The sequence below is a fragment of the Mauremys reevesii genome, linkage group 15 (assembly GCF_016161935.1).
Source record: "Mauremys reevesii isolate NIE-2019 linkage group 15, ASM1616193v1, whole genome shotgun sequence".
Classification (NCBI taxonomy): domain Eukaryota; kingdom Metazoa; phylum Chordata; order Testudines; family Geoemydidae; genus Mauremys; species Mauremys reevesii.
Window position 1 is genome coordinate 14,274,822 of NC_052637.1, and position 24,575 is coordinate 14,299,396.

Below are 24,575 nucleotides of genomic sequence, written 5' to 3' on the forward strand. Positions count from 1 at the left end.
TACCCTCTGGAAAAAGGTTATATCATATCATTGACCCATTGTACTATTTACCAGTGTGGCACTTAATTGACTTATTGACTAAGCCCGTTATCCTATCATACCATCTCCTCCATAAACTTATCTAGCTTAATCTTAAAGTCATGGAGGTCCTTCGCCCCCACTGTTTCCCTCGGTAGGCTGTTCCAGTATTGCACTCCCCTGATGGTTAGAAACCTTCGTCTAATTTCAAGCCTGAATTTCCTGACTGACAATTTATATCCGTTTGTCCTCGTGTCCACATTAGCACTGAGCTGAAATAATTCCTCTCCTTCCTGGTATTTATCCTCTGATATATTTAAAGAGTGCAATCATATCTCCTCTTATCCTTCTTTTGGTTAAGGAAAACAAACCGAGCTCCTCAAGTCTCCTTTCATACGACAGGCCTTCCATTCCTCGGATCATTCTAGTGGCCCTTCTTTGTACCCGTTCCAGTTTGAATTCATCCTTCTTAAACATGGGAGACCAAAACTGCACAGAATACTCCAAATGAGGTCTCACCAACGCCTTATATAACGGGACTAGCACCTCCTTATCCCTACTAGAAATACCTCGCCTAATGCATCCCAAGACCGCATTAGCTTTTTTAACAGCCACATCACATTGCCTACTCATAGTCATCCTACGATCAACCAGGACTCCTAGGTCCTTCTCCTCCTCCGTTACTTCCAACTGGTGCGTACCCAGCTTATAACTAAAATTCTTGTTAGTCATCCCTAAATGCATAACCTTACACTTCTCACTATTGAATTTCATCCTGTTACTAATACTCCAGTTTACAAGGTCATCCAAATCTCCCTGGAGAATATCCCGATCCTCTTCCGAATTGGCAATACCTCCCAACTTGGTGTCATCCGCAAAGCCCCTGGCTGCCTGTGTCCCAAAGCCATCCCCCATGCCTTGTCTGTCTAGGTACTTTGTAGCCTCGAGTGCCTTCCCAAACTACTTCACACCAGCAGTGATAAGAACATAAGAACATGGGCCATACTGGGTCAGATCAATGGCCCATCTAGCCCAGTATCCTGTCTCCCGACAGTGGCTAATGCCAGGTGCTTCAAAGGGAATGAACAGAACAGGCAATCATCCAGTGATCCAGCCCCTGTTGCCCATTCCCAGCTTCTGGCAAACAGAGGCTAGGGACACCATCCCTGCCCATCCTGACTAATAGCCATTGATGGACCGATCCTCCAAGAACTTACCTAGTTCCTTTCTGAACCCTGTTATAGTCTTGGCCTTTACTACACCCTCTGGCAAGGAGTTCCACAGGCTGACTGTGTGTTGTGTGAAGAAATACTTCCTTTGTTTGTTTTAAACCTGCTGCCTAGTAATTTCATTGGGTGACCCCTAGTTCTTGTGTGATGAGAAGAAATAAATAACACTTCCTTAGTCACTTTCTCCACACCCGGTCATGATTTTATAGGCCTCTATCATATCCCCCCTTAGTCGTCTCTTCCAAGCTGAATAGTCACAGTCTTTTTAATCTCTCCTTCTATGGAAGCTGTTCCATACCCCTAATCATTTTTATTGCTCTTTTCTGAACCTTTTCCAATTCCAATATTTCCTTTTTGTTCTGTTGACAGAACAAGACGTAATGGTCTCAAGTTGCAGTGGGGGAGGTTTAGGTTGGATATTAGGAAAAACTTTTTCACTAGGAGGGTGGTGAAGCACTAGAATGGGTTACCTAGGGAGGTGGTGGAATCTCCTTCCTTAGAAGGTTTTTAAGGTCAGGCCTGACAAAGCCCTGGCTGGGATGATTTAGTTGGAGATTGGTCCTGCTTTGAGCAAGAGGTTGGACTAGATGACCTCTTGAGGTCCCTTCCAACCCTGATATTCTATGATTCTATGGGGTGACCACATCTGCACACAGTATTCAAGATGTGGGCTTACCATGGATAGAGGCCATATGATAGTTTCTTATCTATCCCTTTTGTAATGATTCCCAACATTCTGGAAACTTTTTTGACTGTCACTGCACACTGAGAGTCTCTCCCCTGTCCAAAGCAGCAGGAGAAATAGCCTGGGCTAGCTGAGAGTGGAAAACTGGCCTGCACTCCCAGGAGTGGACGGGAAATGTAGTTCTTTTTTCCTCCTTGGAAGCTCTCTCTCCCCCTTGGAAACTGTAATCCTTCTCCACAGCTGGGGTCATCAGACAGTCAGGCTCAGGCAGTGCAGTGCAGCTCCCCCAGTTCGGAGCCCAAGCTCGGAGGCCAGCTAGTTTCCTGCAGCATCACTGGGGATGTGACTGTGAGCCTGGAGGAAGTGAATACACTTTTCCCCCAGGCATGCTGAGCATCCTGCATCTGACCATTGGGCCCTGCTCTCCTGGGGAGAGACCTTCATTAAAGCCCCACTGTGCTCAACCTATGGGGGGACTTTCTTCAGTGGTTGGAAGCAGCCCTGGGTTCTGCTGACACCAGCTCCTGAGCCGGAGCCTGCAGGTGAGGGGAGAAACCCGGGGGAAGGGCTGGGGCCGGCCGGGCAGGAAAGTGACTCTGCACCAACGGCCCCTCCTCGCCCCAGCTCTGCTCCTGGGGGGGGATGACAGGGGGGTCTGCAAGTCCCGGAGCTGCTGCCCTCCCTGACCCCCCAACCCCCGGCTCTGCACTTGGTCTTTCCCTTGTGTCTGTGCCCCATTCCTGCATGCAGTAAATGTGCGTGCAGGATCCTAGGTGGGGGTGGGGATCAGTGTGATAGAGAGGGGCCACTCTGTGACAGGATTGCTATACCTGTGTAGTGTGCCAGGTGGGGGGCTCACCGAGGCCATGCAATAATAACTACCTGGCTCTCATACAGGAGTGACACCCACTTCCTATCTAGCACTTCTCATCAGTAGATCTCATAGCGCTTTATGGAGGAGGGCAGCTGTCACTGACCCCTTTCTACAGATGAGGAAACTGAGGCAAGCTCCAGTCACCGACGCCCCCTCCCACCACCTCCTCCTGACCACCTGGGTATTTGTCTTCTAGTGGCCTCTTTATTTGCCTTCACATCTCCTCCAGTGGTGCTGGAAGGACTGGAAAAGTGTATGGGGGGCAGGAAAGCCACCAAAAGTCGGGGAGCAGCTTGGAGAGGCCAAGAGGAGCAGAGGAGTGACTCCCAACTAGAGCCCAGATGCTGCTCCCCAGGAGTGCCCCCCCCTTTTCTGGCTCTGCTCACAGCAGCTATTCCTCCATATGCAAGCGCGACTACTGCTTAGAGCAGAACACCTGGCCTGCTGGGGGACTTTAGCCAGGTCATGTCCACTCTCCAGGCCTCAGTTTCTCCATCTGTAAAAGGGGGGTTAATGATAGTGTCCTGGCTCCCTCTGTGCTCACCAGCCACTAAGCGCCTATGCTCTCCAAGGTGTGTGTTTGGGTGTGGAATGGACCTTGTCCATCTCCCCAAGTCTCTTTCACCTCCGATCTCTGTAGACCAGCTTAGACGCCTGTTGGATCTTTCCCTGTCCTCTGCCCAGCAAACCCTGGAGCTCCAGAGGGGAAGGAGTGTCTGATGTTCCATTCTGTGCACTGTAATTCCTGCGATGAGCCCTAATCCTGGGCCAGGGTCCCATTGCGCTAGGTGCTGTACAAACAATAACAGGATGTATGATCCCCCTGGGCTGCAGCTTGCACTCTAGCTTCCTGATGGGTTGTTATGTGGTGTGGGAACCTGAACACATTTTGGGAGGGTCCTTCCTGCACAGGACTCCTCTGTTCTGCTCTGGGCTCCAGCACTGATCTGGTGCATGATCCGGAACAAGTCACAGGCCTTCCATGCCTCAGTTTCCCACCCATAAAACACAGATAATAATGAGATTTGCCTTTCCTTGTGAAGCGCTTTGAGATGCCTGGCTGGAGAGCCCCATGCAAGTGCTGAGGGCCAGAACCCCAGCAGGTGTAAATTAGAATCCCTTTCTGGGGGCCAGATCCCCAGTGGGTGTAAATTGGCATAGCTCCATGGGAGTCAGTGGAGCCAGATCCCCAGCAGGTGTAAATTGCCCTTGCTTGCTGGGGGCCAGATCCCCAGCGGGTGTAAATTAGCATAGTTCCCTGGGAGTCAGGGGGCCAGATCCCCAGCAGGTGTAAATTGGAGTCAATGGGGACAAGATGCCCAGCAGGTGTAAATTAGCATCACACCCTGGGAGTCAGTGGAGCCAGATCCCTAGCGGTGTAAACTGCCATGGCTTCCACAAACTCAGCTGATTTACACCCGCCCGGTCCGGGATCCGGCCTGCGCCTGGCTCCCGAGGCCGCGGACGCTGCGGGGCGGGCACACGGGCATGGGGAGCCCGGCTGCGCTGGAACCGGATTCCCGACACACTCCCCGCAGGCGGCTGGGCCGGGGAGGGGGCGGGGGCAGAGACAGGGCGGGGCCGAATCCGTCCGGCCAGATCCGCCCCCTTGGGCCACGTTCTGCCCCGGGGGGAGCGCAGCGACGCGGATCCAGGAGCTGGTGCCACCAGAGGGCTCTGGTTATTGCGAAGGGACGGGAGGCTGCTCTGGCTTATGCCTTTGCTCTCTTCCTCTGTGGTGCTGCTGCTGCTGCTCCTTCGCTCAGGATATCAGGGGGCTGAGCTTCCTGGGTCAGGCGCTGAGTGCCAGCAGCTGCGTCCATAGTGACCCAAGAGCCAGGGCTGAGCAGCTGCTGCGCCAGGGAAAGACCTTCAGCGAAGCGCCCTCTGCGCCCGGCCCGCGGGGGGACTTTCTCCGGTGCCTGGGACCTCCCCCGGCTCTGCCCACACCAGCTCCTGAGCCGGAGCCTGCAGGTGATTGAGGGAAAGAGAGAGAGAGAGAATTCGGTCTTGGCTGTGGCCGGACTGTAAAAATGGCTCCCTCCCCATAATCTTACCCTCCCCATAATCTCTGCTCCTGGGGGTCTGCGAGTCCCTGAGCTACTGCTGTCACTGGCTGCATGAGTGGATCCAGAAGTTCCCATTCTCCTCTCTCTTTCTGTGTGTGTGATTTAACTTGCTGAAGGCGGTTGGCTGTGGGTGGGAATGTACATTGGATTTCAAAAGGCGCCTGTATGATCATGTACTGAAAGGTGGGATTTAATTAGCCAGCGCTTGCGAAAGTATCTTTGCTAGAGAAGGAGCAATATGTTGCCAGCAACAAAAGAAAATGCGACCAGACGTGAAAATCAGCTGCTAGAGCACAGGATTGAAGGGTAGAGAATACATTTGTAAAGCGTGCTGGCCCTTGGAATTGCAGGTGAGTGAGCCTGACTTCAGTATCTGGAAAATCTCTTTCCAGCAATATTTAGAGGGTTAGAAACCCTCGGCTTCACAGGCTGATAGGTCAGTATTATGTGATATAGACTAGCTTCTGCTAAGCAACATCATGTTGCTAAGCTATCAGAGTTCACTAACACAGCAGCTCTCCCCTTTCCAGACTATTGTCCCCCTTTCAGGAGTCTGATTTGTCTTGTGTACCCCCAAGTTTCATCTCACTTGAAAATGACTTGCTTAAAAAAATCAGACCTAAAAATACAAAAGGCTCAGTTTATGCTATTACTGAACGATTGCTTCCTTTCTCATTGTCACCATATCACTATAAAACAAATCAATTGTACTGACATTTCAGTGTGTAGTATATAGAGAAGTATTAACAAGTCATTGTCTCTATGAAATTTTAATTTGTACTGACTTTGCTGGTGTTTTTCTGTAGCCTGATGTAAAACTAGGCAAATATCTAAAGGAGCTGCTGTACCCCCTGGAAGGCCTCTGTGTACCCCAGGGGTACGTGTACCCCAGGTGGAGAACCACTGCAAGTAGTGGACAATGGAGAAGCAGTAGACAGATTTAATTTGGACTTTCAAAAACTTTGACAAAGCCCCTCACAAAAAGCTTATGAAGGAAACTAAATGCTGATGGGATGAGAGGTAAAGTTTTGTTCTGGGTTGGAAATTGGCTAAGAGACAGGAAACAGTAAGTATAAATGACTAGTTAACATAGAGGCAAAAGCTTAATAGCAGGCCACACTAGGCGGTTTAATATATTGGTGATTTGGAAATGGGGTGGCCTCCTTTGCCGATAACTAACTGCAAGAGTTTTGAGTCAATGATTAACTCTTAACCATTAACTAACCCAACTGGGCTAGTCAGTGTCAATGAATACAGGGCAATGCACAAAGGAGGGAATGATTTGAACCCGCTGCTGGGCTGTAAATTGGTGGAAGCCGGTGAAAATAAATGGAGGCAGTTTTCAGCGACTCGTGGCATGTGTTACCGACTCCACAGGACGTGCTTTTGTGGTTGACTAAGAAGATTTGTGTCAGCTGCCCAAGGAAAAATATTTAAAAAGTAGAAAATAGTTTAGCTTTGAAACACGGGCTAAAAACCAGAGACAGATGCTCAGCTGGTGTAAATTAGCACAGAGACACTGGACAGGTGCTGCTCGGATTTACCCTCTGCATGTGGCCCAGGGTAGGTAGGACTGGCACATGGAAATCACATGGGATACACCATCAACACAGAACCCCTCACAATGCTTTTTCCACAAAGTCCCTGCTTGGGACAGATCAGTATTTTAACTCTTCCTTTCTCCTTCCCCCCAGCCTTTTGCCTCTTTTCCCCACCCTGACACCACCCTGCCCCTCTGAAATCGCGGGTTGTAATTCTCCATCTGCCTCGCACTTTGTTGCAGCCTGGTTGCATCCATGCGAAGCAAATGCAAAAGCGCCAACGTTTTGATCTGGTTGACTTTTGCACCCACCCTGCGTAGATGTAAATGATACAATTACCCCTGGAGGTGGAACACACTTAAAGACCTCAATTGTTTGGCCAGAAGGGACCTCTTTGGTCACTAGTCAGATGTCCTCTGCAGGATTTCACCTGGAGATTCATGCAGTGAAGGGGATTTTATTCTTGATCTTTATAAAGTGTGTGTCACAGCAGTCTCTGTCCTCAGAGAGGGTAAGAGGCTACTACTGGCACCAGCTGCTGAAGCTCGAGAGGCTTAAATATGTGCTTTGGTGCCACAAGGTTCTGTGTTCAAATTCTGCTGCTGACCTTTCTCTGCGCGTGGCTCTTTCACAAGGCTGTGGGAACCCTAGTACCCTTAATTATTGGGCTCAAGGGAGATTATTGTTGTTGTAATTTGATGTCCACGTGGAGCTGAAATTTAGCCAACGGATTAGGGTCATTTCATTGGGGACAGGCAAAATGGAGGCTTGAATGCCATGCGGCAGTGAAAGAGGACTGTGTTTTGTATACTGCTTGAAAAATCTCACACTGTTTCGGAACCGAAGTTACGTAAACATTTAAACCAAGCCCTTTTCTCCAAATTTCCCGCACCAAACACCATGAGATAAAATCGCAAGAATACAACGAGGTGAATAAACTGCAGAGATGCTTGAAAATTTTGAGCCTATGGGGGTCATAACCAGAAAGAAAATACCTTCCCCCCAATATTTATCATGATTTTTAAATCTTGTTATATTTTGGTTAGGGCCTGAATGTTTTGGGGTTGGCAATACTGTAGTTACCCTTCCCTTTCTGCTACACCCTCCAACAAACCGACCCATGCGTCGCCCCTCTAGTGATAGAAACACCTAACGCTTAGAGCTGGCTCCTGATGGTGGGGCCCACCATCTGGGTCTCTTAGGTCCGGCAATTGCAGCTCATGCTGTTGGATCTAGAGGTTGCAGGTGTGAGCCCCACCCAGGAGTGGGTATCTTACCTTTCTGCTTCTAGCCAAGAGAGGGTGAGGGGTCCGATGCCATCAGTAGATGAAAGGGATCTGATCTCTTCCCCTCCCTCCATTCTTATCCTTAGCTGAGTCTGTTCCTGGCTTGGAACACAGCAAAGATGGGGCCATGGTGGGGGTTGCCAGGAGGATGCAGCCACCGGATGGAGAAGTTGAAGCTGGTTAGCATAGACTTTTCCAGATCAGCTGGTCTGTCTTGCATGTGCAGCTGCTTCCCTCCAGCCCCTGTGTCAACTGCACAGAGTAGCCCCTAGGTATGGGGGAAGAAGGGGAGACCCCCCCCAACACATTCTCTTGAGACTCCAGACCTCCTGCTATCAGCTCCTGCCCCCTTGAAATGACTAGGAATTGGGTCTACTTGCAGTTTCTGAAAACTTCACCCCTTAGTTCTAGAGATGGTTGGAGACACCTAGATGGAAACCTTATGCCATCGTAATATGCAGTTCTGTCATCAGATTGATTTGTTTCAGGGGGGGAAAGGGAACAAAACGTTTTGATTGCTGTGTTTTGAAATGACTCATTTTGAATTTTTAAAATGTGTGTGTGAGACATGCCATTATATAACACCAAATAATAATGAAACGAGTCAAAACAAAACCTTTCAAATGCCCTGAAACATTTATTTATTTATTTATTTATTTTATTTATTTATTTTTTTTAATTTTCCTTCGCCGAAAATTTAGAAGTTTCCGGTGTTCATGCTGACTCCGAAGGCAGGTCTGTTTAGAAATCACAAAACCCTCCGTGACATGGAACCTCCATACTCTGCACAGCTGTGCTCGGTTACATGTCAATGTTGGGCGCTTACATGGCCTTCGTTATCGTAGCATTTGAGCACTTTGCAATCACAATTTTTAACATATATATTCATGCCCCTCCCGCAGTGGTATATGTTTGTCGGAGAAGCCAGGTCCAAGAACTGGGCTTTGCACTGGCGGCGGAAGGTGGGGAGGTTTGTGAGGATCCTTACATCCTGAGAGAGTTTATTCCGCTGCCTTAGGCCAACCTCCAAGAAAGTTCTGATTCATGCAGGGCCACCAGCCACTGTAATCAGGGTAACGCCAACAGAGTCCACTTAATAACCAGGCATGTGAAGCTGCAGCCCGGAGTGCTCCCAGGAGTAAGAGGTAGGGGCGTAGAAGCACAGCAGGTCTGCATAGGGGAGGGAACAAGGGGATTCTAAAAAGCGGGGATATGAGAATGATAGTCACCCCGGGAGGCAGAGAGCAGCCTGGTTCTGCAGTGCCTGCGACCGCGGGCTTATGGCTGGGGCGGCAGGTGCTGAGCGGGGGAGGTTTTGTTGTTGCAGAGGCCGGCGGCTGGTGGAGGAGACAGGAGCCGTGTCTCACCATGGAGCAGTATGTGCTGCTGGATCCCCGGCAGAGGGCCCTGTACAGGGATGTCATGCAGGAGAGCTACGAAACCCTGATGGCCCTCGGTAAGTAATCGCTTCCTCTTCTCCATAAGGAGCCGCGAGTGGCCCCATTCAGGGGTCTTCCTTGCTGAGGAATCTGCCTCCTGCTTCCCCCTATGCCCCAGAACTCAGGGATGTAGTGGAGAAGGGGGTGAATGAAGCCATGGGAACGGGACAGTGGGTCCCAAGGGATGGTGGTAGCTAGGACGCTACCAATTTCAGGCTGTGAAAAACATGTCACACACTGTGAAATAAGCCCTTCCCCATGAAATCTGATCTTCCCCTGCTGCTAGGAGTGCCCCAGCCAGGGGGCCCCTAGCTCTGGCTGCCCTGGGGAGGGACAGGACTTGTCCAACCCCCACACAGCTGCTTGGGATGGGAGGGGGAGAGCTCAGACCCACTTCCAGGAAGCTCCCTGGTTGCTGTCTTCTGAGTCCAGCTCTGAAGGCAGCACGGAAGTGAGGTGGCAATCCCATGGACCCCGCCCCCACACCCCCACCCACCAGGTTTGCGACTTCTCCACAATCCCCTTCTGGATTGGGACCCTCACGGTTACAACAGGGTGAAATTTCAGATGTAAACATCTGCAAATGTGAAATTTACCAGTTTTCAAATCCTATGGCTGTGAAATTGACCAGAATGGACCTGAATTTGGTAGGGCCCTAGTGATAGCCCAGGGAGACAAAGGCAGAGGAAAAGGATCTCCCAAAGGCAAGGCTGCAGAAGCCAGCAAAACAGGACAAGACACGTGCCAGAAAGGTCTGGGAGAGGAGGAGGTGGGTCCCTGCACAGGATGTAGCAGCGGGAGTGAGGAGGACCTGCCCAGGAGTGGGGGGAACAGGCCCCTCAGAGTTACTAGGAAAGGCAGTGCAGGGAGGCTGAATCTGGGTGGGAGGGTGAGCATGTGGGGCTGGACACAGAACTCTCCCTTGAGGAGCTTTGGAGTGAGACTTGATGGATGAGAGAGCAGGCTGAGTGAGGGGGTGGGGAAAGGGAAAAGCAGCCTGTTTAACAGGGGCAGGAGTAACAGGGTGGGGAAGAAGCTAGTATAAACGTGACTCCTCTCTGATGGGCTGTCTTGAGCAGTGAGGAGAGCGGTTGAGGGTGGATAGGAGCCGAGGCCCCTTACAGAGGGGAGAAGGACTAAGGACCTGGTCATGGCAGAGAGCATGAGCCCCATGGGCTTCTGGGAAGGGGCCACTGAGGCCGAGGAAGGCATGGAGGGGGGGGGCAATGCCCAAGCCGCTCTGATCTTGTTTTGTCGCCCACCCTGTCTCCGAGCAGAATTTCCAATTTCCAAGCCTGACCTGCTCTCCCGGCTGGACCGAGGGGATGAGCCGACAGCCCTGGATCTCCACATGCCCAGAGGTGGCCGGGCAGGTGAGTCCCTCTGCAGGAAGGAGAGGATCCCTGCAACATCACGCATAGCTTCCCACCAACCCTGAATGAGCCCCGGGAGTGTCCGGATTGGATGCAGAGGCAGAATCGGTCCCCTCTTTTTGGGGTAGGGTTTTGGGGGGAGATGTGGCTGCTGGCCGTTCGATCTCCCTGCTAAGGGCAGACAGAAAGCAGAAGACCAGAAGTCTGAAGTTCAGGCAACGTGATGTTTATTGGCGTTAATCAGGCAAGCATATCTATAGCTCTGCCCGCTGGCAGAGCCTTTCTTTCCAGTATCCCCATTCCCCGTCCATAGCAGGCATAATTATACCTGTAGGGCACACCCTTGGTCCCACCTCTTACAATTTATGGTCATGTGCCATTTTAGAGGGTCTTGGGGCTTTGGTACCACCTCTTTTGTACCCCATGGGAGGGGTAGGGAGTGAGGTTATGCTTCGGTCAGGGATGGGCATGTCTTTGGCCTGTTAGTGTTTCTTATACACACACACTCTCTGTCTCTGTCTCTGTCTCTGTCTCTGTCTCTGTCTCTGTCTCTGTCTCTGTCTCTGTCTCTGTCTCCCTTCACCCCTCCTGATTGGTTGCCTGACCTTGCCTTAAGATAGGATTTGAGGTAGTTTTCAAGTGTACGCTCGTATATTACACTCCCACTCTACCCAGCAACACTTTAGGCTATTTCTCATCACCCCTGCTCCACCCCTCCTGCCCCTCCCCAGCATCTGCTTGTGGGCAGATGTAACACACACTGTTCTTTGTTCATCCGTATTAGTAAGAATATAAAAATATCAAAAACAATTTTGGGTCTTGTTGGCCCATTTGGCATCTCGGGCAAATATAGAGGCCTGAACGCTGCATTATCATCACTCACCCTCCTCGGCAGTTGTGGTTTGTTCCCCTCGCCGGGCAGGGAATGACTCGTGTCTGGGTCTCTCTCCCCTAGCAGCGGATGGCACAGCCAGTGGGAAAGAGGAGGAGAAACCGCAGCAAGCGAGCCCGGAGGAGCCAGCCTTGGAAAAAGCCGACGGCGCTGGGAAGGCTCCCCAAAGCCCCGAGGCGGGGGAGAAGCCACCGGCTAACAGCGGGGAGAGCCCCAACACCTGCGCAGAGTGCGGCAAGACCTTCAGTCACAAGTCGGCGTTGGCCAAGCACCAGAAGATCCACACGGGCGAGCGGCCCCACGAATGCCCCGACTGCGGCAAGACCTTCATCCAGCGTTCGGACCTGACCATCCACCGGCGGGTGCACACTGGGGAGCGCCCCTACGCTTGCCCCGACTGCGGGCGCCGCTTCAGCGTCAGCTCATCCCTGCTGACCCACCAGCGCACCCACGCGCCGGGCGGCGAGAAGCCCAACCGCTGCCCGCAGTGCGGCAAGAGCTTCGCCGACCCCAACGCCCTGACCCGGCACCAGAAGAGCCACCTGGGTGGCAAGCCGTACGAGTGCGGCGTCTGCGGCAAGGCCTTCGCCTGGAGCTCCCACCTGGAGCGGCACCAGCGCATCCACACGGGAGAGAAGCCCTTTCAGTGCGGGGAGTGCGGCCGGGCCTTTGCCTGGAGCTCCCACCTGGACCGCCACATGCGCACCCACGCAGCGGCCGTGGAGGAGGAGGAGGCCGAGGAGGAAGCCCCGCCCCCGCCTCAGAGATGTGCCGACTGCGGTAAGCGCCTCAACCACCAGACGGACCCGCAGCGCTTCAAGCACAAGGGGACGCAGACCCAGGATGGCGGTGGGGTGGGAGACGGGCCCGGCCAGGTCGAGGAGAGTGGCCCCGAGCGCCCCCACCGCTGCCAACAGTGCGGCAAATGCTTTAGCCAGAGCTCGAACCTGCTCAAACACCAGCGCGTGCACACGGGCGAGCGCCCCTACGCCTGCCCGGACTGCGGGCGCCGCTTCCGCTGGGGATCGGCCCTGGCCAAACACCGGCGTACCCATGCCCGGGAAAGGCCTGCCGAGGACCCAGAGCCGGCCCGTGAGACTGGCGCTGCCGGCAAGCCGTACCCGTGCGGGGCCTGCGGGAAGAGCTTTGGCTGGATCTCGCACCTGGAGCGTCACCGGCGCATCCACACAGGAGAAAAGCCCTATCGGTGCGGGGAGTGCGGACGGGCCTTTGCTGTCAGCTCCCACCTGGAGCGGCACCGGCGCATCCACACCGGCGAGCGGCCCTACCGCTGCAGCGACTGCGGCAAGAGCTTTGCCGTCAGCTCCACCCTGCTGGCTCACCGGCGCACCCACGCCGTCCGGGAAGGGAGGCCTCACCAGTGCCCTGACTGTGGCAAAGGTTTCACCGCTGCCGCAGCCCTGGAGCGGCACCGCCGGCTGCACCGGGGTGAGAAGCCTTACCAATGCGGCGTCTGTGGCAAAGGCTTTGCCTGGAGCTCACACTACGACCGGCACCGGCTCACTCACACCGGAGAAAAGCCCTTCCCCTGTGCCCACTGTGGCAAGCGCTTCGGCCGCAGCTCCCACCGCAACCGGCACCAGCGGGCCCACGCCCAGGCTGGCGCAGAGAAACGGCATGTCTGTCCCGACTGCGGCAAAGCCTTCAGCCTCAGTGCGGCACTGGCGGCCCACCAGAGACTCCACACCGCCGGCACCAACAGCCCACTCTCCCTGCTGCCGCCCACCTGGTGGGAGGCCGAGAGGAGGACCGGGACAACCACGCCACCACCCGAGGCCTGGGCTGAGGATCCTGCCACCCACTTCCAATGCCCTGTCCCCTCGTCCTCCCCCCAGGCCTGGGCGACCAAGTCTCTCTCAGCTCCCGGCGCATGGAGACCAGGGGAAGGGGAGGCCAGTGCTGCTGCCCCTCCAGAGAGCTGGGCCCAGCAACCTCCTCCCAGCAACTAACATGGCTAAGCAGGGTGTGTGGGGGGAGGGGGAACCCTTGTTTTTGGAGAGAGCCAGAAACGCCCCCTGCCCTGGAGGTGGCTGGGAGGGGAACTGGCATGTTCTCCCCCCAGCCAGGGGATTCTTTGTGGGTGGGGGTGGGGGTGGCAATTTCCCCCCTCGCACTGGCAGCATTATTCAGTGCTGATGTAGGAAAATGGGCCTTGAGCCGCCTAGTAGCTGAGACCCCTTTCTCCCCCTCCCCCCTGCCCTGAATGCCATAGGGCCAGGGGGTTCCCCCCACCCAACCCATACCCAGGCGGAAATGAGAGCTAGAAGGGAAGGGGGTAGAGGGCTGGGTCTGGGATAGGAACTAGATGGGGAGGGGAGGTGCGGGGGACATCAAGCAGAGGGGATGAGGGTTGGGGACTCGGGGTGTAGGAACCAGAGGGGGCAGCGGGTGGGTGGTGGGAAGCAGAGTGGAGGCGGGGTTGAGTGTTTAGTGTTCAGGGGGTTGGATGGGAAGCAGACGGAGCTTGCAGTGTATGGGTGTGCCGGGGGCTGGGGGGTATCTAGCATCATGGGCTGTGGGGTAGAGATGGGATTACAGAGGTGCTGTCCCCCCGATGCAACTTTTTCCACCTGCTCTGCTCTGTTTGCCTCTGTGCTGTCACCAGCTCAGAAGGAAATGCGGGAGACCTCAGAGCAGACAGACGTGGGGGATGTGGGGCAGAGGTTGGGGGAGAAACAACCAGAGAGCGTGCGGGAGGGGGATCTGTCTCTGGAACAGAGGAATGGCTTTGGAGCGGTGCACGGTTCACCAGTGGGACTTCTTGCTGCTGGAGATACCTGGAGAAATAAGCACAGCGAAGGGCCTCTGTGGCTGGGAATCTGCCTTGTTATAGCCATTTAAAGGGGGGGCCAGTGACCCAGAGCCCGGCAAAGGTATGAAATTTGGCCTGAGAGCCACAGATGCACAAGCCCCGCTCCATGGGAACTGCCCCTCTTTCAGGATGCAAAAGGCAAGGCTCAGGGCTCTGCCCTGCTCTCTGCTCCAGGAGGATGAATTCACCCAGCACGGTGCAGAGCAGCAGTTGGTTTCCACAGGCCCTCCCTCTTGTGGGGAGCCTAGAACAGCCTTAGTGGGCCCAGGGAATCCGATGTCAATAGCATTAGCTTTGGGGTGTCACATTTATATGCCCCCCCCCTTTCTGTTAGTCTGGGAGGGGGTCACATTTATCCAGTTCCCCCTCCATTCCGTTAGCTTTAGGGTGTCATGTCTATACTGTCCTTCCTTTCCGGCGCCTCCGGGCAGCTCATTCTAACTGCTCCCCTTAGATTCTGCGTGACACATCCCGTGCTAGACAAAGGATGGTTAGGAAGGCCGAGCTAGTACATTTTCTGTGTTTATCTTTGGTTGCACTAATGCTGGGTCTGACTGTGCCCCTGGGTGGGTGTCAGTGGAAAAATCCTCTCTGGCCTCTTGGGGCCAGTTGGTTAAGTAGCGACGCTCACGGCTAGAGACGGAGACGGACCGAACTGGGGAAGGAAGTTACTGCCTGAGCTCTGCAGTGATGTCAGACAGTCAGGGAGTGAAGGTGAAAGATAATAGTGCTGGGAAATGGCCCTGAATCCTAAAGGGCTACGAATGACACCCCAAGGGGAGGGAACAGCATGGGAGAGGGGGCGTCTGCCGGTTCCTGAGGAAGAGGCTGGGCAGAGAAGGAAGCTGGGGAAGTCAACAGGCCAGGCTGAGTCCATCAGTGAGGAGGCCACAGGGAGTCGGGAACTCAGCTGCCGGAATCTGCCTCCTGCCTGGGAGCGCGGCTGCTGGCAGACAAGGGGCTAACACTACATCTTCTAGTTACCACAGCAGGTGACTCCTTGGACCCGGGTTCTCCCGGCCGGATCATTGGCTTTTGTCACTGGCTCGAGCTGTTTGTTTCGGGGAAGGGCCTGAAAGGTTGGTTTATTGTTGGGGGAGGTGGGTCCTGGGACAGAGATGGGTTGGGAATGGCACAGGGGTGGAGTTGGGCCGTGGGCACAGAGGTGGGACGAGGGTTTAACTTTTGACTTCCTTGCTTCGGCTTAGAGGGTAATAAAGTAGAATGTAGTTTAGCAAAACTCAATGTGTCTGGAGTCGTTCATCTTAAAGAACAGGAGGTGGGTGGGGTGGAGGAGGGGTGTTGAGTGACAGAAGGAAGTGTATTTGTCTTTGCTGCATCCATCCGTGGTGAGAGCCCAAACAATAACATCCAGCTCTTACTTAGCGCTTCTCATCTGCAGATCTCAAAGCATTATACAAAGGCGGTCATCTGTGGGAATTTCCCTCGGTACGCTGCATTGCTACCCCATGAGTGCAAAAGGGTTAACGCTGCTCCTGGAACAGTGCAGGAGATGGGTGTGTGGCTCCTCACTGTCTAGGGGGAATGACGAGGTCCTTGAGGAACTGATTGAAACTAACCCAGATCAACAGAGGATCCAGCAAGACAAAGTGAGACCCCCAGGGACTGAACAATCAGTGCCTAACAGGAAATCCCAGCATGTGAACTGGACTAAGAGCTGTCCTTTCGGAGGGACACAGGAACTGTGAGCTGGGCAAACGAAGGGTTGTGGGAGACAGGTTGGGAGTCCATCGCAGCTTGGCTCATGGCACTTGATTGACCAGGATGGACTGGCATAATTTCTGCCTCTGCTGCCCCAAGGCCTTTCAGATTAGGTGTGTCAGGTGACTAATAAATGGCTCCTTTGTTTAGAAAAGGCTGCTTGCATCTCTGCAGGACTCTGAGATCCTGGTGCCCTGAAGGGCTGCCATACAAGCCTCCTGCAGGAATCTGGCTCAGCTGGATTTGCTGGGTAGACAGACAGGGATGACTACTGCCAAAGACTCAGTCTCAGAGGCCCAGGGCCTGCCTCGTGGAACTGTGTGGGTCCTGCACACTGAAAGGGGTCACTCCTTGGAGCCTGGTGACAGTTGGGGGGGGATGTAGACCAGACCTTGTGACTCCATGACAGAATCGTTATCCCTCTTGTACACATGGGGAAACTGCGGTACGGCAGTGCAAGCTGCCTGAGGTCACCTAGCAGGCCCGGGGAAAAGCCAAGAATAGATCCCAGTTTTCCAGAGTCACCAGGGTGGATTAGCTATGCCACCAGCTGGAAGCATTCAAAACAAGCAGGAGAGAAGCCTCAAAAAAATCTGAAGATTGTCTTAAAAACCCTGGGATTTTTAAAAATGGCATTTTTCTTCCCCTTCTGGTCTCTGAGCTCTTGGGTTATACACTCAGGTCATGTTCTCAAGCTTTTTTCTGCAACCACAGGGACTAGCAACGTACTCAGAATTTTTTTAAAAGATTTTCCTACAGTCGCTACATTCCAGGAGCTGGGCACATGGCTTGAGACTTTTAAAATGGGGAGAGTTGGCAACCTTGCTGTTCCGATGATGTGTGACTACAGGGAGTGTGGTCGGTGCTTTTAGGGCGCACGTATGTGTCTGTGCCGCTTTTTGCAAGGTGGGACTGGGTCTATTTATTGCTTCTCTCTGGACACAACTGGTTGGATTTTCAAAAGTGCCGCTAATTTTGCTCATCAACCCCTTTTTCCACATGCCCATTTTGCTGCCAAGCCCAGCCCTGGCCAGCTGCTGTGCACAGCTGCCATTGGTCTGTGCAAAAGGGTACAAGGAATCAGGTGTGCAAGAGAAATTTCAGCAGCAAAGGGATTGGGTGGGTTTAGTCCCATGTTTATGCAGTGTCTAGATTTAATCCTAATTCCATTTTGACTGGAAACATCACATCCTGCAGCTGGGAGGCCAGAGCCCACTTCTATCCACCTCTGTGGAGACTCACACCCCTGGGGATGCTGATGGACAAGAGCTGGTCCCTCCTGTTGTTACACAGCTGCAGGCACCCTGAATGCCACCTTCTTTCTGGGTAAGGGAGGGGGTGTGGTAGTGGGGAGACGTTTTTGTGTGGGGGGGTGCCAAATAATTGTTTTTTGTGAGGGGGGGCACTGGTGCTGAATGATTTCTGGTGGGGCGTTTGAAGAGGGGAACTGGAGCCAATGGGTTGCTCTGCCAGATGGAGTGACCTGACCTCCTCCCAACCCCCTGTGTGTGCTCTGGTTGTGGGGCAGGCAAGAGGGGGCAGGGGTAGATTGGCACTTAGTACAGCCAGGGGAGGGCTCCCTTAGGGCAGCTAATTAGGAAAGCCAAAAACTTGCCCCTTAGCCCCCAGTTCTGCACCCGGGAATGTTTTGCTGGTCCATCATCTGCCTGCCTGTAAGGTGGTGGGGCCTCTCGCATGGTGTCTGTGCAGCCCCTGGACTCACCAGGGGGCTGATTTCAGTTGTGGTCTCTCGGGGCTACCATGATGCACCGTAGCACCTAGGAGCCCCGTCCATGGTGCAGGACACTGTCATGCCAGATTGCCAGGTGCTGTACAAACACAAAACAAAAATATGGTCCCTGCCCTGAGGGGCTTACAATCTATAACAACAACAAAGGGGTGTGAGTAGGGGAGGCAATAGAGCCAAATTATTTCAGGGGTGTGTGGGGCAGGGGGAGACAGAACAGGAGCCAAACTATATGGGGAGGAGGGATGTGAACCAAATGATTTGGGGGAGGGGGACTATTGAGAAAGGGAAACAGGAGCCCAAAGGGGGATGAGACAGGAACCAGATGTGTTTTAGGATGTGTGCGCGCATGTTTGGATTTTGGGGTGCAAAGGCAGCGGAAGGTAGACAAGCAGAGTAAATGCCACAACCTGCCAGGGAAGGATGCTGCAGCAATGCTTCAACTTTGCAGAAAAAAATGTTTTGTTGAAGGAACACAAACCCTGGCTCTTTAGTGGAGAAAATCACCCTCCCTGTGGACCGCTTCTTAGCTAAAGAGAAGAAAGGATAAACTAGCTTCAGGTGGGAGACCGCCAAAGCCAGCCACATGGCATGAGACAAGATGGCTCACTCTGGCTAGCTGCTGGGCCTCTGTGCTCAAAGTGACCAGAGTTCTCTACCACAATCAGACACAAGCCCTGGAGAATGTTAGCTTGCTGGGGTTGTTTGGAAGGTGATTGGCTGCCTTGGCTAAGCACTCCATGGCCTATTCAGTGGTGGCAGATGGGAGCTGGGACGCCACTCAGCCGGCAGCATATGTCTCTGGCTGCAGCCAGGGGCTCCGTGTGAGAGATGCCACTGAAAGTCATGCTGAATGGGCAGCTTAGCAGCAGGGAACTCTGCAGACCTGGAGGAGATGCCTGCTAAAGCCCACACGTCTCTGTGACAACTGCCTGCTCAGCCCTGCCTGTGATCAACCCTTGGATAACAACACGGCTCAGCCCGCCTTACAGAGCCACCTGCCCTAGGCGAGCCGTGCCAAAAGCAGCTATAGGATGCAGACAGACGCCATGTGGAGGAGCAGGGCTATCGGCTGCACAGGGCTGGCTCCAGGCACCAGTCGAGCAAGCTCATGCTTGGGGCGGCAGATTCTATGGGGCAGCATTCCGCCCAATCCTAGGGCAGCACGGCTGCTTTTTTGGTTTTGCGGGGGTTTTTTTGATTCCCTGATCCGGCCACCCTGTAGGGGTAGAAGAGAGGAGCTCCCTGCAGCAAACTCGGCAGGGCAGCCCGCATCCTTCCCTCCCCGCTGACCAGAGCAGCGCGGAGCCCTCCTGGCAGGCGGCGCGGCAATCGGGGCCACGGGGCAAGCACTCTGCTGAAGCCCTGGCTGCCCCCCTTCTCTCTCTCTCTCTCTCTCCCCCCGCTCCTTCCCCCCCCCCCACTAGACCGGGCACGCACTCTGCAGCACATGGAGTCCCCCTGCACCCTGGCTCCGGATGCCCTGTAGGGGTTTTTTTCTTTGTTTTTTCCCCTGCTTTGCCGGCGGGGCCATTTCTCCTGCCCCCCCACCCCCTGCTTTGCTGCTCTGGCCGTGCCACAGGTTTGTTTGTTTTTTTTATCCCTGCTTTGCTGCTCTGCCCCCCCCCTTTTTTTTTTTTTTGCTTGGGGTGGCAAAAAAAGCCAGAGGCGGCCCTGCGGTTGCAGAAAGCTTGCAGCAGGCTCTGCTTCTGTGCTCTGTGATATTTGACTCAACATATGCTCGTATTTCTCTACAAGCTTTCGTTGATTTAACACAACACCAGCTGCCTTGCAGTGAGCTCTGGAGGTCGAATAATCTCCAGCGGACTCAGAACCGGATTAAGACCTACAGTGACATTTTCAGATGTGCCATTTTCAAAAGTGACTTAGGCCAGATTTTTAAAGGTATTCAGGAGTTGCTCTCATCACTGCTGGCCTGGAGCCTCAAAGGTAGCTCCTTTGGGAATTAGGGGGCTAAATACCCTTTGAGGATCCAGGCTAGCATGTGACAAAGCAGGGATTTTGGTAATATTTTTATGATGGCGATGCATGACTCAGTTTCCCTCTGTGCTCTGCATAGCTCCCTAGTGGGTGCAAACCTATTAAAAAGCTGCTCTTGGGACAGAACAGGAGCTGTAAGGTGTTTGTAACTGTCAGGGAGGGTGGGGTATGACTGGGTCCTGAAAGTAATGGCTGAAACTGACCTCCTATCATTGGAAGAACTGGGAACTCCAATGGCCAGGATGTTCGCAACCAGCACCCCAGAGGAAAGAGATTACTTCCCCTCTCCTCCCCCTACGGCACACACCCTTTGGCAGGGAAGTGGAGCAAAGGCCCCGGCTGGATGGAGAGCAAAGGGGGCAAGTGGCTGAAATCCAAGGACAAAGGGACAGAGAGAGCAAGAACCAGACAAGATGCCTTTGATGGCAGCATGGCTGAAGGGAGCCCTGGCCGGGCTGAACACTGCCTCTCTCTGGGCTAGGGCAGGGGCTCTCTGATTCTGTACACCCAGGGACTAATCAATAGCGACCTTGTTTTGCAAGGCTGCCTGGTCTCTCTGGAAATACTCTGAGATCCCTGAAGGGGCCCGATTGAAACCTCCTGCAGGAGTCAGGCTGAGTTGGAGTCACTGCAGGGAGCCATGGACAGAGACGGGGAGGCCGTCTTGAGGTACATCTACCTTCCCAAGACAGACCTGCAGTGCCGAGTCTCAGAGCCCAGGGCCATTGACTCAGCTTGTGGGGCTAAAAATAGCACTGTAGCTGTTCAGGCTTGGGTTGCAGTCCTGGACTTTGGGGGGGTCTTGGAGCCTGGGTGGGAACATCTCCATGGTTACTTCAGCCAATTGACCTAGGCCCTGAGACTCGCTGCTGCAGGTTTTTCTGTGCAGAGTTGACATACCATGTGCGGCTAGGGGCCTGGCCCACTAAAAGGGTCACTCCTCCGGGACTGGTTACAGCCAGGGCATAGATCAGACTCTGCGGCTCTGTGATGCTAATTGACTTCGATGGCTATGTCCCACCAGCCAAAGTGAGTCATTGACTTTCAGTGACACTTAGACTCTTATGTAACTATGTCACTCCTGAATCCCATAGATACTTTCTGAAAATTTTACCCTTTGGCACTACCAGCCCTGACTCCTGTATTTAGTTTTCTTTGAATAATAATAAGGTTCCTAGACTTTGTGGTTGTTAAGCTTTAAAATGTGACCCCTGTGGTGATGTCTGCCTGAGTTTGCAGAGAGTCTGAGCCAATTGCTGAGAGATGGGGGTGGGGGGGCCTTATCCATCCCAATTTTAACTCTGAAACTTGACTGCTCTGGGGAGCCCTGTACTGCTAATGCCAAATGGGGGACTCTGGGTTGGGCCTCTGGGTGCTGCTGCCCTCCATTGTGGCTCAGCAGGGGCCCCTACAGAGAGAATCCTTTGAGTCAAGCCCAGGTGAGATCTCCACTTGCATGAAGGCAGGGAGCAGCAGACACAGGCTGCTGAAAGAGGAGAGGCAGAGGCTCTCCATCAGCTGGCTCTTGCGATGGTAGCTTCTGCTGCTGGCATCCCAAGTAAGGTGGGGCCATAGTGTGGGGAGGGGCGCAGGTGACATGGCTAAGACCCTGGCAGCTTTTAATGTGGCCCTAATTGCAGCAATGGTGCGGGGAGTAAATTCCAGGGTTGCCAACGTCTTTATCACTGGTCTTGTGATATTTGGTCATTGTCTAAAAGCCCCAGCTGCTGGAGTCACGTGAAATTCTCAGCAATAATTTCATAAAGAGAGAAGTCATCATCCAGTCCCCTGTGTTGCAGAGAAAAGCTTGAATGTGTTAACCCCTAGAGGTTCAGAAAGCAAATACAGAGAACCCAGAATTTATTCTCAAGGTGGCTTCTCTTAAGCCACTCGTGACTTTTGGGGGCCCAACTCATGGTTTTTGAATACGGGGGGGGGGGGGTGGCAATCTGGAGAATTGGGGATTTTACTATAAACACACAACACGAGCTCTATGTAGCGAAGGCCACCTAGGACAGCGATGTATGGACACGCGGCAGGGCTGCCTCCCCTCTGAACATGCTAAAGAACCTCAGAAAAGTCCGACATGAGCCCCTTGAGTTCTACAGCCAGGAAATGCCCTCTACTGCTCTGGGTCACCATGCACCTACCTGACCCTCCGCGCCTTCAGAACCCCAACGGAAAGGTGCAGTCAGTAATGTTTTACACTTACCTCGTATTTTCTCCACAGCGGATCTCCAAGCACTTTCAAAGAAGTCAGTGTCATGATTTTTAATCCTTAAAAGATGCTTAATTTCTTAGATCATGTCTACACGCAGAAGTTGCACTGGTTTAACTTAATTGGGTTTAAAAGACAGTTTAAACCTGGTCTACACGACAACATTAAGTCAACTTGTATCAACTTCCTTTTGCTTGTGTCCACACCTAAATTTGCTGAATTGCTGTAAACCACCTTACTTTGGTTTAAAACTGGTTATATCAGCATAGCTTACACCTGAAAATTTGCGAGTGCAAGGTAAACCATTGTAAAACAGGTTTAAACCAAATTCAGAGTGTCCATACATAAAGCTGCATTGGTTAAATTGAATCACTTTAAAATTTCAACTTTAGCCCTTGTACCGTCTTATCTATACCAGTGTGGACAAAAAGTTACGTCAGGCCTTGTCTACGCTATAAATGCTTTGCCCATACAGCTATACCAGCAGATCCTCTAGTGTAGACACATCATATGATAATAAAAGCAGTATTTCTTTTGGCATAGTAACATCACCTCCCCCACTGACATCAGCCATGGCAGCAGGAGCGCTCTTCTGTCAGCATAGCTGCATCTACCCTGGGTTGTTTTTATTCCACACCCCTGACCAACATAGCTATGCTGCCAAACCACTGTAGTATAGACCTGACCTCAGTATAAAAGTACTTATACTGGAATAGCTATACCTGGAGGGAAGGGGAATAAGACCACATCTATGCTACAAAAGTAAGTTGACTAACTGACGTTGGCATACAGCTGCCGCAGTAATTGCATCACTTGTCTATGTCTACACTTCGCTCCTTGTATTGGTGGTGTCCCCACTAGGAGCCCTTGTATCGATTGTACTGTCAACATGGGGCATTGTGGGATGGGTCCTGAAAGCCAGTAACAATCAATTTAAGCAACGCAGTGTCTACACTGAGACTGCATTGACCTAACCACATCAACCTTGATTCTACGCTGCTCATGGAGATGGAGTCAGTGTAGTGGGGCAGTTACATCTGCGGGAGCAAAATTTAAGTGTAGATGCTTCCACAGTTAGGTTGAAGTAAGCTGCCTTGTTACCTAAGTTACACCAGTATAAGGCACTTTTATATCAATAAACCAGTGCAATTAGTTCATTAGAAAAATCACACCCCAACCATAATAATTAAACTGCTATAAAAACCGTGTGTAGACAAGACCTTCGTTAAACCAGTGAAACTTTGCCAGGTCTCTGAAATTTTCTGTAATTCCTCCCCCCCCCCCCTTTGCTGTAAAATTGAGACTGCAGGTATTTTAATTTTGGGAGCTTGCAGGCAAGGGAAGGGGAGGGGAGGGGAGGGCAGGGGACTGAAAATTGGGCCACAGTTTTCCAGAAATTCCTAGGGAGTTTGGGTGTCCAGCATGAGTCACCTGAAAGGGCCAAGCTCCTGCCCTTCGGAAAATTAAACACCTTTACGGAGTCTCAAGTTGGACACCCAAAAGTTGTTCTTTTCTATATAGGTTCTTCTATTGCGCTCATCTCCTGTGTATCTGAGTGCCTTCCAGCTGGGCACTAAGCGACTTTGGTCTCTCCTACACCCCCTAGAGGAGAAGCGTGTACAGTAGTGTCTTGTTCTGGTAAGGGTTTCTAAAACCAATATGCATGTCAGTGTATCTTTATGTTCCAGATAGGAGGTCAAAGAAACACGTCCTGCACTTGGAGTAGAAGGTGTGAGGTTTAGTTCTTGGAGGAGTTCAAATAGCTCGTCACTTATGAAAGGCTCGGCCTGTTACTGGGCTCCTGGTTGATAACTAACTGAAGAGAGAGGGCAGTCTCTCTCCCTCGCAGGGATCCCAATAAATATTCCACAGAAGTCCTGGGTTTGTCTGAACCAGCCCTGAGTTAATGGCACCTATAGATCTACAACACTCCTGTTCAAATTAAATAGACTCTATTCCAATGATATTTCTAATCATGCCAAGTATCCTGGAGTCTGTAAGGCTGGTAAAACTACATTCTATTTTATTTGCCTCCAACAGAAAGCAAGAAAAGTCACAAATAAACCATCGTCTACGACTCAGTGGTGGGGAACTAAACTCAACATGATGCACTCCAAAAAAAAAAAATATCCAAGAATGCGGCCGCAAACAGATCCCAGCTCCCGGAAGTGTCAGACGGACATTCCTACAGGGGTTGGGAGACAACAGGCCTCTGGGGAGCCACTCTGGGATCTGGTGACAAAAGGAACCGATTCTGTCCTCGGGGAGCTCAGATCTGCTGGAGCAAAGCAATGGCCTTGCTGCGGCCGCTGCCTGCCCGGCACGAACCCCTTGTTTGCTGGCAGCTGCTCTCCCAGGCAAGGGCAAGTCATAGCAGCATCTGCAGCTCCGATCCTGGTGGAGGCTTTTCTCACCCTGCGGATGTTGGCCCAGAATCTCAATGACATTTAGGCTCCTAAAATCCACTGATATCAAAGGAATAAATACCTTTGAGGGTCTGGGCCATCCTGGGCATATTGCAGGGGGGAGAGGTGAGTGCAGCAGAGTCTCTGTTTAAATCTCCATTATCCCTACACAGGACCCCATAGCAAATGGGGAGCGGGGGGCGATGACTAGCTGGCCTGCCAGGTTTTTTGTCTCCCTCGGTG

General features: G+C 52.7%; 1 protein-coding gene across 5 annotated transcripts; it reads left to right on the forward strand.

Annotated features, from left to right (window-relative positions):
* The first annotated feature begins 2,453 nt into the window (after positions 1-2,453).
* LOC120382997 (zinc finger protein 436-like) lies at positions 2,454-23,983 on the forward strand. 5 transcript variants are annotated; one of them, XM_039500564.1, is made up of 5 exons: positions 4,427-4,775; positions 9,025-9,158; positions 10,419-10,514; positions 11,470-13,390; positions 23,968-23,983. In XM_039500564.1, exons 2-4 carry the CDS (start codon positions 9,071-9,073, stop codon positions 13,374-13,376), a joined length of 2,091 nt encoding a protein of 696 aa, XP_039356498.1. In that variant the 5' UTR covers positions 4,427-4,775; positions 9,025-9,070; the 3' UTR covers positions 13,377-13,390; positions 23,968-23,983. The 5 variants fall into 5 exon arrangements, with proteins under 5 accessions (XP_039356496.1, XP_039356498.1, XP_039356495.1 ...); XM_039500562.1 differs by lacking the exons at positions 4,427-4,775; positions 23,968-23,983 and adding an exon at positions 2,454-2,469 and having other exon boundaries at positions 11,470-13,447; XM_039500561.1 differs by lacking the exon at positions 23,968-23,983 and having other exon boundaries at positions 4,428-4,780; positions 9,030-9,158; positions 11,470-13,447.
* The last annotated feature ends 592 nt before the right edge of the window (positions 23,984-24,575 follow it).

Excerpts from the sequence above, each read along its gene's own strand:
- LOC120382997 (XM_039500562.1), top strand. The coding sequence starts at position 9,071 with ATGGAGCAGTATGTGCTGCTGGATCCCCGGCAGAGGGCCCTGTACAGG. Across the intron at positions 9,159-10,418 it reads CGAAACCCTGATGGCCCTCG|AATTTCCAATTTCCAAGCCT; the intron begins GTAAGTAATCGC and ends GTCTCCGAGCAG. Across the intron at positions 10,515-11,469 it reads GCCCAGAGGTGGCCGGGCAG|CAGCGGATGGCACAGCCAGT; the intron begins GTGAGTCCCTCT and ends TCTCTCCCCTAG.